A 17,071-nucleotide genomic window follows, 5' to 3' on the forward strand; every position below is an offset into this window, starting at 1 on the left:
CAATAAAAAAAATATCTGTTTTTTATGTTCAACAAACGACCTAAATGGCCTAACTTATAGTTATGAATCGAGATTTATTTTAGGTAAGACTATGTATAGTACGCGTTTGAACTGGAGTATATGATTATTATTTTATGACCGCCGCCTCATCTTTTATTCGCAATCTCTGTGTATATAAATACGCATCGATAAACAAACTATTTTTATACTCGGATTGCTGTATGCGTTTGAAAATGTTTTTTCCTCGTCACTATCAGAATCTTCTCATATCCACTCAAGTTCATTTTGTTGAATCATTAAAAATCGTCGTAAAAACATTGTAGATTAACATGCAGGTTTTGTGTTACAAGTCCGATTTATTCATATAGCAATCAAAAAGTCATTAATGCGCGTACACAATATTATATGTATATTATATTTTATTCGTTCTGGACATAAATATTTATCACAAACGAGTGATTCACTCCACGATGGTGGTGGAAAAGCTATGTAATGGGAGGGGGATGAAGTTTAGACTATGCGTGATATTTTCGGGGTGTCTTAAGTCTTTGTGTCGGAAATCCCGGTAAAACGATCTTTATTCTGCTGGATTACTCCCACGTCGTTTTTATAAGCCTTTCAGGACTCCTATATACTCCACTCACCCCTTGCGTTTTTTATTCATCTTATCCGCTACCCGGAAGCAAAAATAAATATAAATATTATACATATATTATTCTACATATGACTGTAATATATTTAAATGGAAATAGTAGGGGGGTGTTGGTGCATATGTTGTGCTGCAGTTGATAACTCGTAGCCTGTAAACGGTTTTATTTTTCTTATTCATCGGTAGTTTGTATATTATGTAATATATTGATATGTAAAGCCATTACTGTGGACTAAGCATAATGTCATATAATATATTCAAATAAGGTGTCCCGAGAGCCACAGTGATGGCTATATTATCTGAAAACGTAGAAATAATATTTTATAAAACTAGCCATAACGATATATAAGTACTACGTGATGTTCAATTGAATTCGGATGTATCTACAAAAGTCGAAAACATAATGTACTTACAAATATATATCATACGTTGCAATAATAAAAAACAGGTAAATGGGTGACGTTCTGTCAGGGTCAGTGTAATATGGATGGTGATAAAATTAAATCCAATGATATAATATCAGTGTATATACGAAAAACGATTCTGATGAGCAAAGACGTTTTGTTGGCCTTTATTTTATATTGTTATCATTATTACAGTAGCCGGTAGGTTGAATTAATATTATTAGCATAATATTATTATATTTGTATAGAATATTATACTCCAAAAGTTTCAAGTATCCATGAATATTATTTTTAAATAACAACAATATTAATAAAATGGTTATTCTTGGTTATTTAATTTAATTCAAATTTAAACTTTAAATAACTATAGGTATAAAAATGTGTTTTTATATATTTTTTAAACTTTTTGCTTACAGAATAAACTACTGAAGTGGAACCTTGTTTTAAATTTTTAATCCTTAGATATAAAAGTTGAATGCTTTATTAATTGTCTACTAACAATTTGTGAGTTAAATTATCCGAATTATCGTACCTATGTTAGCATAGGTAATATCAACTATTTTAGCAATATATCAGATTTCTTGTATTAATTTTTCAAGCTTTTTAACCAAGTGAATACAATTTTATTGACACAAAAAAACTAAAAAAAAAAAAATGAAAAAACAGTTCAAATTTCAAAAAAATTCAAAAAAAAAATTGAAAATTTTATCAAGTGTAGGAAATAATAAAATAAATATTTGATGTAAATTTCAAGTATCTACAGTTAACTTATGAGGAATCTTGTATTAAATTTTCAAATTTTAGAAAAAAAAGATTATGAATTTTTAACTCAAAATAATTTGCATATTTTCGTGATTTTTACATATTTTGTCATAATTCGGAATTCAGACGCTTATAAAAAATTTTGTGGATTTACTCTGAACTTTTTTTAAATTTCTACTATAACAATAACTTACGTGGAGCCTTGTTGGTACCTATATTACATGTTAATGGTTTTTGACCAAGCAACATTTTTTAATCATCATTAATTTAAAAAAAAACTAATTATAATCGAAAATCTTATATGCCTTTTAAAAGCTCAACAATTATTTGGTGTATAGAAATTGCTAATATAAATATCCAATGTAAATTTCATAAATCTACGGTAATTTGTTTTAGTTACATAAAAAAAACTCGATGTTACTTGATAATGCACATTTTCCATTAACTCTTTTTTTGTTTTCACGGCATTATTTAAAATTAAAGGAATTAAAAATTTTGACCTCCTGTCAGGACTTTTTAAAGTAGTTATATATTTATAATATGTTATCACAATCTTGTCGAAAGACGGACTTAAAATATTCCCCCCCCCCCCCCCCCCCGAAAATTGATCCTGGATACGTGCTTGCCGCCTGTAGTCCTGAATGCACCAACTAGATTCACTTTCCTAACAGAAAAAATCAAAACAAAAAAAAAATCTCAAGGGTCTTTTATTACTGATTATTATAGATATTTATTTTTGTTTGTCTTTTTGCGTCAATATTATTGCTCAAAATTTGCCTACGTAATTGTGATTATCAATATTATAAATACGTTTAAGTAATTAAACTAATTTTGATATTAATTTGAGTTGGTCAAACAGCAATTGTATTTGAAAAAAAATGTTATTACTAAAATACCTATTTGTTATCAGATAGGTATAGTTTTTATTACTATGTTTGAGTTAGCCTAACTAAAACAATATTTGTAATAAATCGTTTTATTGCATTAAATATGTAATAATAACTATTTATGTGCATCATAATTTGAAAATTATTGGAATTATGACTGTTATCTTTTAAATATTTATTGTTTTTGAACATTTTTGTGAATGTTTGTTTTTAGTTCTTAAATCATAAATAACTATAATACATAGTTTATTTTATGATTTTTGGAAGCTTTAAGATGCAATTTTAAATTTGAATCCAACTATTTTTGAACATGTATTTTTTAATTAATGAAAGTGTCTTTACCAGACGTGGCACACTATTAAACTTATTTTGTTGGTCTCAAGAGAGCGAATGATAACTTCATTTCTGAGCTAAGTTTATATGGCCGCGTAATAATATAGTCAATTGCAGACTCGCCGTAGTGTTCAAATAAAATATAATTTATATTATTATGTTATTAAAAATATCTATACATAAAATTATCAGCAAGTATTATGGATTATAAATATCGCTTTTTATTGGTTGAATAAACTGAAATGATGAAAACGTCGATTACTATAATAGTATATTATATAATGTTGAATGCTATTTTCAAATATTTCCAATTCCAATTTTATTAAATATGTATAGCTTCCCCTCAATAAAGTCGAAATCGGCGGAGAAATATATTTCCAACCAATTCTAAACGTCAAACATGTAAAAAAAACAGTTCAACAATTAAAATTGATATTGAATTACTGTTACTTTTTGTAAAAAAAAAAGTTAAGTACTGGTGAAATTAATTCGATTGGAATAAACGACTCGTCTCGGTAAGCATTGTATTATAACTTTTAAATTTAATTTGCATCCTGTAACAATCGCTGAGTTCCTTCAGTAATGTATAGACTATAGACTATATTCTTTTAAACAATAATTGGAAGTCAGTGAGAAATTCATTATAAAAATAATTAATCTCAAACCTATTCTGCGAATTTTTTTGATTTTTTAAATGTTGTTTATTGAAGTATTATAACACTTATAAGTGTCTGTTGTCGGAAAAATTCAAAACTCGTGTAATGATATATCAATGTAGATTTATAATTTCATAAATCGGGTTTTCGCAATGCTCATGTGGGATATATCGGTTACATTGAAATAATGATCGTTGATTTATGAACAAATTATGTTGATCAAACTTTGTAGAATAGAATAAAATTCACATAAAGACGCATAAACTGTGTACCGCCGCCAATGACGATGGAAATAAAATACATCTTTCTATACATAAATTTACTTTATTATGCATTATAAATTATTATGGTGGTAAGTCGATTGATGATAATAATAATTTTCGGATTAATAGATTTGGCTCCCTTTATTAATTTACTTTAAAAATGTTAAAAGACTAAAAATATATGTATTTATTTAAAAAACACTGTTTGCAGCCACGTTGTCTTGGATTCGAAGTTATGAAACTTCGAGATTTTAATAGATAATAAAAGAACAAAATAAAGAATCGCTTTCCGGAATGTGGACGAGAGAAATACTGCCTTTATATATTATATTGCCCTCTCACTCCAGCAAGAGGATTTATCATTAATGATCGTGTGGGAACTGCAGGAAGGAAGTAAAGACTGCAGCTTATTGTGTTTTCTCCCACTGGAATTTTATTATATTAATAGTGATTTTACAAAATATATTTTTATGAGTCCCAAAGGGAAGACATTTCTATATATTATTAAACAGTATAATTACTAAGAATTCCTGAAATTTTTTGCTGATAATTTTAAAAATTAAATACAGTTACTATAACGCCGAGTTGTATAATATGTAAAATTAATTAATTGAACGGTTTTCTAAATTTAAATGCATCAAATATTGCACATTAAACCAAATCATCAAATCAAAAAGTAATTGTATAATACCTATGTGAGCATACTTAACATTGGTAATATCAAACCATTAAAAATAATATTGGTATACAGTTTTGATTTTTTACGTTATATTTGTAGTTAAATACACAATTGGCTTATGGCAAGTAATTACGAACGTTAAATTTTAATATGATTATTTTTAAATAAAAGTTAATTTCGATAATCTTTTTCATTAAAACATTTATTGCATTCATTAAAGGGTAAAAAATAATACGAATCATATTTCCTATATACTCCTGTATAAAAGTTTAGTTTAAAAAAAAAGTAAATCGATTTTTTTTATCATTATTTATTATTATTGTAGATAAATTATATAGCGAAAATATACATTATTATTATTACTATTATGGTTATAAAAATATAGCACACTTTACCTATACGTGTAACGTAATATGGTTATAATATATATTCTCAAAATATTATTCAAACGATGATTGTGCTCGGAATGTCAAATTACAAGTGATGAAAATATATATACTTTTGTAGATTCTGCAGATAAATTTTATACTTTTCATATATATTCGGGTAATAAATTGGATTTTGAAACGCATACGCGAGTAAACCAAATTTATGGACAGACTTAAAATTCTTATTAAACGAGCACACATTGTGGGAATAAAGTTGCTCGACTTTGTAAAAAAAAATTGTACACATATATGATATTATTATACACTTACAGTCAAACATACATATCGCCAATAATTGGATACATTTTCTTATACGTTCCAATTATAGGGAACATATCATATGTAAATACATTAAAAGAAATTACAAGTAGGTACATATTTGTATTATTTATTATAATTTTTAGCTAATTATATATGGTAGCAAACTATTTAATATAACGATAAATATGTTAATAGTATCGATAAATTAGGTGATACAACGATACAATTTTGACGTTTAAGTATATTTATTTTTAATTAAATTATAGAAATATACGTATACAATTTTCATGTAAGTTTGGTTAAAATTGTATTTGATTATGAAAATAATAATTTTTATTATTCAGGAGTATTATGATCTACGATGAGTGAAGTTTTTCAGTGGCACAATCAAATAAGATTTCATTTAACATACTTTATAGTTTTACAGAATATTTGTTATCCTAATGCGAAAGTGAAACTATCAGAAAATCGTTGTTAGTTGATAATTCGTTCATTTTGTATTCTATTTTTAGATTAAATAAATATACTTAATCGGATCTTTTGTACAGTTTAAGGGGAGGTCTAGACTTCCAAGGAAGCTCCACCCGGGTCACGCCATTGACAATTGCCACATTACTTTCCAGAATTGCTTAGTTTTATAAGTTTTATTAATCTCATATTATTATTAAATATATCTTATTATTTATTTCATTTATAGCTGATGGTACATTGGTACCGAATTGCGAGATATTCACTTAAAACATAAAATTTATTATTATATTATATTGAATTTCGAGGGTCGTTTTTCATTCGCGATCAATAAACTTAATGTTAATCTTTTTTTTTTATTAACATTTTTACCGACTGAAAAAATCTGCTTCAGACAAATCTATTGCTGCGTTTTGCGATAATAAATTGTTTTATTATTACTCGTTATTGTTTGTCTGCAGCCCGACCAAAGATAATATAATATATTTGAGACGATATTAATATTAAAGTGTGCTCATAAATTTGCTTAAACCTGAGATTAACGTCAAAAGATCGGTTCAAAAAGCAAACCTACGAAATCTCTGTAAAATACGATTTGTCGTTGTTTATATAGTCACAAAGACCTACATACTTTATATCATTCGAGCAGCTGGTTGATTATTTTAAGACGAATCGCTGTTCATAAATCACAAGATTCGTTTCGCTTTTTCTCGAATAGGCGTATGTCGAAGCGATAAATTATTATTATTGTTATCTCAAAGAGATAACATTAAACGACATGGTTTTAGCCATTATTGAAATACGCGAACACGCACGGTATAAGTATTATTAACGCATTAAATCATGTCAAATGTTTACTGTTTATATATTAAGCATGTATATGATATTATTTAATGAATTGGAAAACTTTACGGAAGTAGCTTAAATTATAATAATACCTGCGTCTGTCTGTCCGTCAATGTAATCTGCAATAATTAAGCTCTGCAGCAGTGCCGTTACGTTTGTATTGTTTAAAATTTTTTTTTTTAAAGTTTGATAAAGGGATTTATATTCGGTTTAGGAAACTTTGTTCATTACGGTTTTAAAGATTGGTATAGTAGATTATAGTAATATAAATAAATTCCATTGATAACGTCAAAATTGTGTCCAGAACGATGGTCACAATAAAATAATTTGGTTCACAGAATTTGTAGGACATTTACAAACGATTTAGTTTTTTTTTTTTTTTTACCAAAACATACATAGCCAACAAATTTTATGAGTTTACGACCATGCTCTAGTGACTATTTTAGACAAGATACGAAGCAGAAGTCGCTAACAAAACTAACTTGTATCAATTTTTACAGCCATCGAATGATCGGAACAAAATATTGAAAAAATTTGATTTTGATTTTTGTACGGTGGCGCCGGGTCACGTAGGTTATGTTTGTGTATGGCGTCTATCGTCATAAAGAAATTGCCGGGCTACACGCGCGTAAATTCCTACACGATCGAACGACCTTTTTACTGGCGATTTTATTGTTCGTGTTAGTATACATTATTATATTATGTAACGTGTGCATTGAGTATAAAGTGAGAGATTGAGAGCGAAAAAACTTTCAATTGTAGAAAAATTAAAATTGTTTTTGCTGGTATACAATACAAAGTTGTACACTTTATTATATAGATATATATATTTTAATTTATTATACGGTCAGTTCAAGTTAGATTTTATGTCAATTTTTTAATGTAAGTAATAGGTACTGAATGCCACTTTGGTACAGTTGCGGATGGAACTCATAAACAGCGTGATTCACCACAAATGCTTACCCTCACTTTTTCTTAAATAATAATTTTTTTGGAAATCTGATTTTTGGAAATTTTGAATATATTCAGATTTTTATATATATTTATATTTTTATTTTATATTCTATTTAAGGAGTTATCATTACGATTATTTTTAATAGAAATAATAATTGAAATATCAAATTGAATACATTTTAATGCGGATGTTATAATGTTTTGTTGAGTTATTGTTTCATTTCAATGTTCAAATACATTTTGTGAATAAAGATTTAAGCTATGTGTCTAAATACAATGTGAATGTACCGGAAGGCTTATATGTATTAAACATTAAATTATTTCAAAAATTTAAATAATAATTTAAAATATAATGGTATTTTATAATTAAATAAAATACTGAATTTATTAATCTGATTTAATTCCAATACATATTTTATAATATCTATATTTTGGTATGCTTATAGTATTACGAAATTCAATTTTAACATCAGCTTTCTAAAACAGTATTTTTATATTGCGCTCAAAATAATACGAAACTTCAATTTGTAGAAGAACAAATGATAATAAAAAATACTGGTCTGAAAATATATACGAGGATTTTTCAATGAACCTATTATACACTTGTTCCGTTTCACTTAACATTATTAGGACAAAACACAATACATTTATTGAAATGTCGGGTCATCACTATATTTTTTTGTCTTGTAGTTGTAGACTATAGAGAGATAATCGTCGAGTAACTTACTATATAACGATTTACTCCAATGATAATAATAACTCGTCATTTTTATTTGTTATAGTTTACGTTGTTTTGGGAAATTACTACGATCACACAGGTCTCATCGTGGCCATGGACGAAATGGATTTGTTCAAAAACGGTAAGGAAATTTTCATTACGTACCTACGTCAATAATAAAATTATGCTAGTCGTCTTATAGTTTTATACGATCGCCCGATTCGCGTGTTCGATTTAAAAGCTCATTTTGTGTTATTTAGTTTTTAATTTCCGATACATGCGGGTTTTTCATCCCAATCACTTTCTGTCCCCGACTTTATATGACCGATCAAATATGTTTGATTACAACTTTCGATATTATTGCTGCCTAATCTGACCAATGACAGGAAACATGGGGTATTTCCTATATCCAAGCTTTTGATAATACTCGTTGGCCCGTGAACGCCAGCAAGTCGCGCAAAATACAAATACGTCAAAATTGCTTGCTCAGTAGCATCGTCTGTCTACCCTTCGGGATATAGTGAGTAGTGACAGACCAATTCTCGGGTTTCATATAAAATATTACTGTATAGAAAGGAAACGTCTAAGCTATTGATTTCTGAACAACTTTTTGTTTGTTGGATTACATTAAGTATATGCTTTATCTTAATTCAACTGATTTCTCCTATAGTATAGTTATAGCTACTATTTTCAAAAATCGTATGCTACCTATTAAATAATAGTTATTACCGGATATCTTGCTCAGTTTCCTCACCTTCTTAACCACAAAAAAGGTCCAAATCAAATAAGTTTTCTTATTCTTAAGTCATAATTGTTGTATACCAAAAGCGTCTTTATCTAATTTTCACATTAGTATTACTTTAAAGTGAAATTAATTTCTATTGTATTGCACCAGAATTTTTGTTTTTGTTTAAGAAACAATTTTATTTAATCAGGGTTTCACGTGTACCTAAATATTTTTATTTCAACTTATCAGCACTAATTTTCCTTTTATTTTAACTTGTTTTACTTAAGAAAAATTAAATTAAATTGGCTTTTAAAATTCTCCGTGGTTTGAAATTATTTACTTAAGTACTTAATCACTTCAAAATAGTTAATCACATTAACTTATTTTTCTCTGTTAAATATTTCTAGTAACAATATCTGAATTAAAAACAAAACTGAGTAGGTAGTGGAATTAAGGTATTTCAACAATAATTGTAAGTCTAAATGCACATGCACTTATACTATATTTTTTTACTTATATTGTATTAAAAATTATATTTTAATATTTGTATTTCCAATACTAAAATACTTAACATATTATTATATAGGTTATAGGTAGGCATTATAAATCATCAATATTGCATAACATTGTATTATTTTTAAATTAAATTTGTTATTTTGTTTTCAATTGATGAACGTAGAACGTATGACCCTAAATAAATCCTGAAAATATAAGCAGGCTTTCTGTTGCCAAACATTTAAAATTGTCATCGATAGTATATTATAATATATATTGTGTAAATATCAATTAAATGAAGAATGGAAGTACTTATTTTTGAACTAAAATTTATGAACTAATACGTCATAATGTAATATCTAGGTACCTAAATTTATTTATTTTTTCTATATACCAAAAGTAAGTAGGCATTGTTATTGATATTTAATTAACAGTTATTTTAAACCTACTTATTGTTTTCAATTATACTTTTTATAATACACATTTTAATGTGAATATATATTCAAAATATTTTGTTTTGACTTATGATTAAATATTTTTTTCATTTTAATATTTTATTATAATATAGTAAATGTGAAAATTACTGGTAAAAATGTAATTAATGGTTGAGATAATTTTAAGAACGATAAATCCACTATTCAAGCTAAAATTAACAAATATTAATTTAATAATATTGAGAAACGGCCAATAGTGTAATCATCGTAGTTTAATTTTTGTTAAATAAAAATAAAAAACAAATCACATTATTCATTTAGGCCAAACATACATAGCTTATTACTCATTCAACTTCGTTTCCAATCGATTATTTATATTCACATGGTTATTGACATTTGTATGAGCAAATATATAATAAATAATAATATAATATACATTACGTTTATATATTTATGCGTTGTATTTTTCATGGTTTGAAAAATAAAAAAAAAAAAAAATTTGAGCCCGGCTATTGGAAAAAATGAAAAAAGTTAAAATTTTTTTTGACAAAATTTTTTATTGTGGTGCAACTAAAGTCTATGATTTTTTTCAAAATTTTTTTTTAGGCCCTTCACTTACTTTTTTGTCCGGGACTTCAAAGTCCCGTCAGGTTGATATGCATTACAATGAAAATTAATAGCAAATCATTATTTGCATTAAAAATACGAGAAATCTACTTCTGATAATATAATTTTATTTAAATCGTAAACATAAAAATGAACGGACTTCTTGCCAATTTTTACTTTGTTATTTTACGTAAAAAAAAAAATAATACATAGTAGTAAAATTATAAAAATTTTTGTAAATAATTAAAAAAATTATACAATGTCAACTTGATGGTATTCTACAAAACAATTTTTCCTTTCATTGCAACACAGAAATACTCGGCAGTGGTTACACGAAGAAAGTGGCCGGGACTCTACTCCTCGAACGCTGCAAAGTTCACATCTACCTCTCTTTGTACCAAAACTTGGCCAATGAATACCCCTGTGATAAAATAAAAAATATAAATAATAATAAAAAATAATGATGAAATAGTTTTATTATACCTGTTGCCTAATCTGACGTCTTTGGAGTTGGATAAAGTTTTCTTTCTTCGATTTGATGGCGTTTGTGGAGCTGATCTTTTCAGGCTTATAGATTTTCTTGATGGAGTATTTCGAGCTGTCATCAGACCAAGGGCAACTGATCGACGGAAATCAAATACATCCGTTTTTTCAAACATTTGGCAATAAATGACATATGCGTTTACAAACGTTATGTCTAACAGTCCCCAAAAAATCCTAAGCCACCACTTTTTGGATTTACGGTCAACGTTATATAATGCCCTCAATCTGTCTGCGTGATCAACTCCACCCATATATTTGTTGTAGTCTTTGATTGGATTTGGGCACGATATGCTCAATCTAGAGCCATCTTTCATAGTCCTATCAACAGATGTTATTTCATTACCGTGATAGTTTGACCCAATATGTACCACTTTGTTATCTTTCCATTTGAATATTCCAATACCTGAAGTAGAAAATCGGTAGTCAAATTCTCCCCGAGGTATTTCAGAATCTTTTTTGAAATTTTGTGGCATCCCTTTACGATTTTGTCTGATTGTACCACAAGCTAGTGTTTGTTGCGTTCTCAACTTTTCAAGGAGTGAAATAGTTGTAAAATAGTTATCGAAAAATACAAGTCTAGATTCGTTCCAAAATGGTTTTGTCAACTGCAATACAATTCTTTCTCCCAAATTAGTGTTCTCGAACTCTTTTTCTAACGTTTCGTTTTTTCCTTGGTACACCGAAAATTTCATAATATATCCGTTCTGGTCTGCAATACACCACAATTTGTAACCCCTTTTTATTGGTTTCATTGGGTTATATTGCTTTAACGTACTGCGACCCTTGAATTTAATCATAGACTCATCAACACTAAGTTCACGTGTTCCAGATGAAGACTCAAAAAATATTTGGTTCAAACTATTTATCATAGGACGTAATTTGAACAATTTATCTTTATTGTTCTGAGGAATATTTTCATTATTATTGACGTGAATATTAGATAGTATTTCTACAAATCGATCTCTTGTCATAACTTCAGAAATAGCTGGCACATTTAAATCTTTGGCCCCCTTCCAATAATGTTTATATGAAGGTAGTTTATGATACCCCATACAAAAATTAATTCCAAAAAAAGAGAGTAGTTCATTTTCTCGTAGTTTGAGATTTTTATTTTTTTGAGTTGCGTACAGATTACTTTGGTCCAAAATATTTTCTATGATAGGATTAATAAGTTTTAAAAATATATCCGTTGCCGTTTTACAGTTACCAAACATCACTTGGTTGTAACCTAAACTTTTTTCATAATCTGGTAAAGCTGCTGTAATTTCATTTTTTTTACGCCATTGCCTATTAACTTCAACAGGATCTGGAGTATTATTAACAGCAAATTCTATAGTCGTATTATTATCGATATGTTCTGGTGTGCGTGTATTATCAAGTATAACATGGTCAGAAATAGATTTATTGGACAAATTAGTTGAATTTGATACTCGTGGTCTCAAAGTTCTAGAACAGTTTGGTGTATTAGTGGTTTTTAGACTTACGTCCTCGGTTTGATGGGAAAAGTCAAATTCCGGAAAATCAAAAATAATAACATCCGAATTATCAATTATTAATGGTTCTTTGTCATCTTTACCGGTTTCACATTCACTTTGCAAAAAAAAATTACCAAATTCAATTACCTCTTGTTGGGCTTGCTCGTCGGTATCACCATCATCTACATCGTATTCGTCCTCAGATTCTGGATCATCCGGAACATCCATTAATAGCCAATCTTCGATATCTTGATCTTTTTTACTTGCACTCATTTTGAAAAAAAATAATTCGAACAAATATTTTTACGATAAAAATTGACGACGAAATATACGAGACGTGCGTACGGAAGACTAAATTATATTATATTATATTGCGAACACACGATCGGGTGTTTTACGACTGACTAATACTGACGGGATATATGAGTCCCGCGACAAAAATGTTGATTAATTTCGTAAATATTGATAATATGACGACCAATCATATTTTATTTCATTATTGAGAAGTATTGAAAAATAAACAAACGATTAGCGTCGTCTGCAAGCAGATTATATACGCAGAATATAACTAGAAAAATACAATTGCTGGCAGATAAGAGTACGGTTGGGTTTCCCCTGTTACAGTGTAAAATAAATAGTCTATGAATAAGTATATTTCACTTTTTTTTTTTTCAACGTATATTAGACGGGACTCAGATGTCCCGCCAGGCCAGAACATACCGATATCTAAAAGCATATATTTTCTATTACCGATTAAAGTGTCCGGGACTCAAACGTCCCGCTAGTACCAAAAGGGTTAATTTATGAATATCGTATTATAGTTATACGATGGAGTATATAAAACACTTTCTTGATAAAATGTTATTTAACGATTTATTTATCATTCTATAAAATATTTCACTTTGAATGAGCTAAATGCGATGATGTCAACTGCATATTTTTAAGGAGAAAAAAATCTGGACGTACCTTTATCTGTATGACATGGATGTAGAAAACAATAACAATAACAGTTAATACATTTGATGATTATTATGTAAAATTAAATAGGCATGCAGCCACACATCATAATAATATGAATTTTTTTTTCAATCTAACCTGTATACTTATTACGTTCTTAGAATTTATTGCTATTTTGCATAATTTACCTAAATTATAATACGTGTTAAATGCTTATATACCTCCAGGTGAATATTTCGTGGTGGGTGTGGATGTGGAGCAGTATGACGCTGAAAACCCTGGAAAATATTTAACCGGAATGTTGTCAAACAAACCTGATCCGATTTTGGAAAAAGCTTATCGGTCGTTTTTTAGTGTGGTTCCCACGCCACCTAGAGGATTCAAGAATTTCTCAGTCAAAGTCAATGAGTACATGGAAAAACCACCATTTCAGTTCCCCAATCCCTTGGTACAGTTGGGTGGTGTCAAACAGGTATGTAAATTATTTTATTTGAAGTATAGTTACTTTTGATTTGTTTATTTTAATTTTATTATTATCACACATTAATGCAGGATAGCTTTAAAACCGAATATAATTAAATTAAACATTTAAGTTACAAAGCTCGTATATTATGTAGCTATTTCTTTAAGTATTCGTAATATATTACTAATATTTAAAATTATACCTTATAACTTATAATCTTCTCTTAAAAATACTTGTTTAATTTTATTTTTTGGGTGGATATAAATTATATTTTGATTGTATTTACTTATTTGATATCAAGTATATTGAGGCCACAGTTTAGGTATAGGTTGTGATGATAGAAAACGAGATTGAATGAAAAAATAAATATTTTTAACAATTCGTTACTATTTTATGTTTTTACTTTTTTGAACAACAATAACATATGCTAATTGTTTTGTTTTGTTATTGAATATTTTTAAACAAGTAATAAATTAATTATAACTATAAATATTTAGTTTTGTTTTGTTAAGTAGAGTTGAGTGACATAGTAGTACCTACCCTGAAAAATTTTGAACCACTACTCACAACTCATCAAAACATTAAATAAACACTGATAATTAGTTAACTTATTTTTTAATTAACAAGTGTGGCCATTTAAATGGATCACCTTGGATTTATATAATATACCTCATAGGACCGATATAATTTATAGCTAATACATTATAAGAATCACGGTATCTATTTAAAATGGGAGTCGTCCCTATATACTATATAGTTAGAAACTATCATTATAATCAAACGTCTTAAAAATATCATAGAATATAATATAATTCATAGAATTTAATATAATACACAGTGCGTTTATATCGTGACATTTGTCTTCTGGTCGAAGGCTCGGTTATTGGTTTCGACATTTCGTCCAAACATTTTTTAGCGGTGATGTTTCACTGCATACGACGTGAGCGGAATAGGTATCGACAGAAAAAGTTTTTTTTTGGTCTTAAAAAAATATACTTATACACAAAAGTGGTTCTTTTTACAGTAAACACTCGTCGTTCCAAAAACTATTACTCTTTGTGAAGAATTGAAGATAAATGCAATTCTGACATTTTGCCTTTATTTTTTACACCATTTATTGCTAGTGAATCGATCATCGATTTTTGATTTTTATATGGTATAACCTAGTTATTTGTTTATTTTCTATTTTCATTGACTAAAGCAGACTAAACTTTTCTAAAAAAAATTGATGTGTAAATAGCGAGCATTTTTTTTTTTTTTTTTTTTATATATAAGATTTAATTAGATACTAAAGGCTTACTGCTAAAAATCATTGCATTAATATTATCTGTTATGTAAATGTTCAAACGTTTATAAAAATATCCTAGTGCTTTGGATACTAGAACTATAATACTAGATAATATATAGGTTATCACTAGAAAATCTAAAGCTGTGAGTGGTTTTATTAATATGGGATTAAAAATAATATAATATGTATAATATATCGTCAAATTTCTGACGCCTAGCGAAATCAAAATGGATTCGACGAACGTGACATACGATCGTGTGTCTTTAAGAATAGTTCAAGAAACCTATTTCAATTTTCAGAATGTAAACAGGGTTAAATGTTTTGAAAAACCGATTGTAGACTATTAAAATACTTAACAGTAAATAAAATACGATATTTTACGCCGTCATTGCGAAGAATATAATATAATATCGTTGTCGTTGATCTCGAAAGCCTTATACTTATAGCTTTATAATATAATAATTATGGTGTTTTCGAATGATTTTTCACACATACACACCGCAATAATGTGCTTATACTATTTACAATGTACCTACATTATGTATTATTTGAATATAAAATATGTATATATTATAAACTTCCGGTCGGACGTTAACGGACGAATATGAATTGCGCTGTGCGAGCACGATTTCCGCAAACATTCCGGTTACACCGCGACCACAAATCGTAATTTACGAGTACCTATATATTATAACACATATTATTATTATGCGAATATGGATGAGGCGGTTGTTGACCAATCTGGTGGCAATCGAACGATTTTTGGACCAGGATTTCTCGAAATACTCCGAATACCCTCCAAATACAATAATATTAAACTATATAAATATTATAAATACAATGGTTTTTAATTTATAATTATGAAACGCTGCAAAAAACTGCAATAACTCAACCTTGAGTGTTTCTATTAATTCTCAGAAGTAGGTGCCCCAAATACATACATGATCTTGATCATAATATACGAGTATTGTGTCAAACTTTGGCGGCTATTCAATGAGTCCCGTGGCGAATTTCACACGTTACAATATTAATAATATAATAACAACGTAAATTATTTTAGACTGTGTCGGCAACATAAGTCTTTGATGCACAATATAGTGTACAAAGTCAGCGTTTGAAATCGTGGGATTTAATTTGTGTTCCTATTTATTATCGGACGGGGTTTGTCGTGAAAAAATTAAAAAAATTTTATTTTTTTTTATTTTAAATAATAATTACATTCTATTATTTAGTAATATAATACAATAAATAAATTCTATGAAACAGTTCTTACATAATTAAAATAAAATGAAGCGACATGAATCATGAATACAATATGATTAGGGAAAAATATGTATTAATATTACTCAGCATCTAAACATAAATTAATACAATATTATAACAAGAAATATTTAACTGAGTTCAATTAATATTATTATTTTTTATGTTATTCATAATTATTCGTAATTATTATGTATATAATATTACGGTAAAAGATGAAAATTGGTGAATGATGTAAAAAACCACATTTTAAACTCAAATATACTTCTTTCGCCAGCCATTGGCGTCATTTGCCAAAACTGGTGGTAATAAATGATATGATATATCTCAAATAATACACTGATTGTTTTACTATAGGTACTATATTTTAATAATGATTTATTTTTATTTTAGATATTTAATTGAATGAAAGGTTAAGTTAATTGAAATGAATAAAATAGGTTCATATTATTTTTTTTTTTTATTACTTTAAAGCCTCATCAACTAAAGTATAGCTTACATATTTAAATATTACT

At 27.7% G+C, this 17,071-nt stretch overlaps 1 protein-coding gene across 3 annotated transcripts in view; it reads left to right on the top strand.

Annotated features, from left to right (window-relative positions):
- The window catches only part of LOC107162960 (guanylate cyclase 32E), an 84,463-nt gene that overhangs the window by 41,808 nt on the left and 25,584 nt on the right, over positions 1-17,071 (top strand). For all 3 annotated transcript variants that reach the window (XM_015510158.2, XM_015510159.2, XM_015510160.2), the window contains 2 exons: positions 8,373-8,450; positions 13,773-14,017. In XM_015510158.2, coding sequence (XP_015365644.2) covers positions 8,373-8,450; positions 13,773-14,017 — 323 coding nt within the window. The remainder of the gene's footprint in view (positions 1-8,372; positions 8,451-13,772; positions 14,018-17,071) is intronic.

This window comes from Diuraphis noxia, unplaced genomic scaffold (assembly GCF_037042655.1).
Source record: "Diuraphis noxia isolate RWA-SAM2 unplaced genomic scaffold, SU_Dnox_SAM2 contig0005, whole genome shotgun sequence".
Classification (NCBI taxonomy): Eukaryota; Metazoa; Arthropoda; class Insecta; order Hemiptera; family Aphididae; genus Diuraphis; species Diuraphis noxia.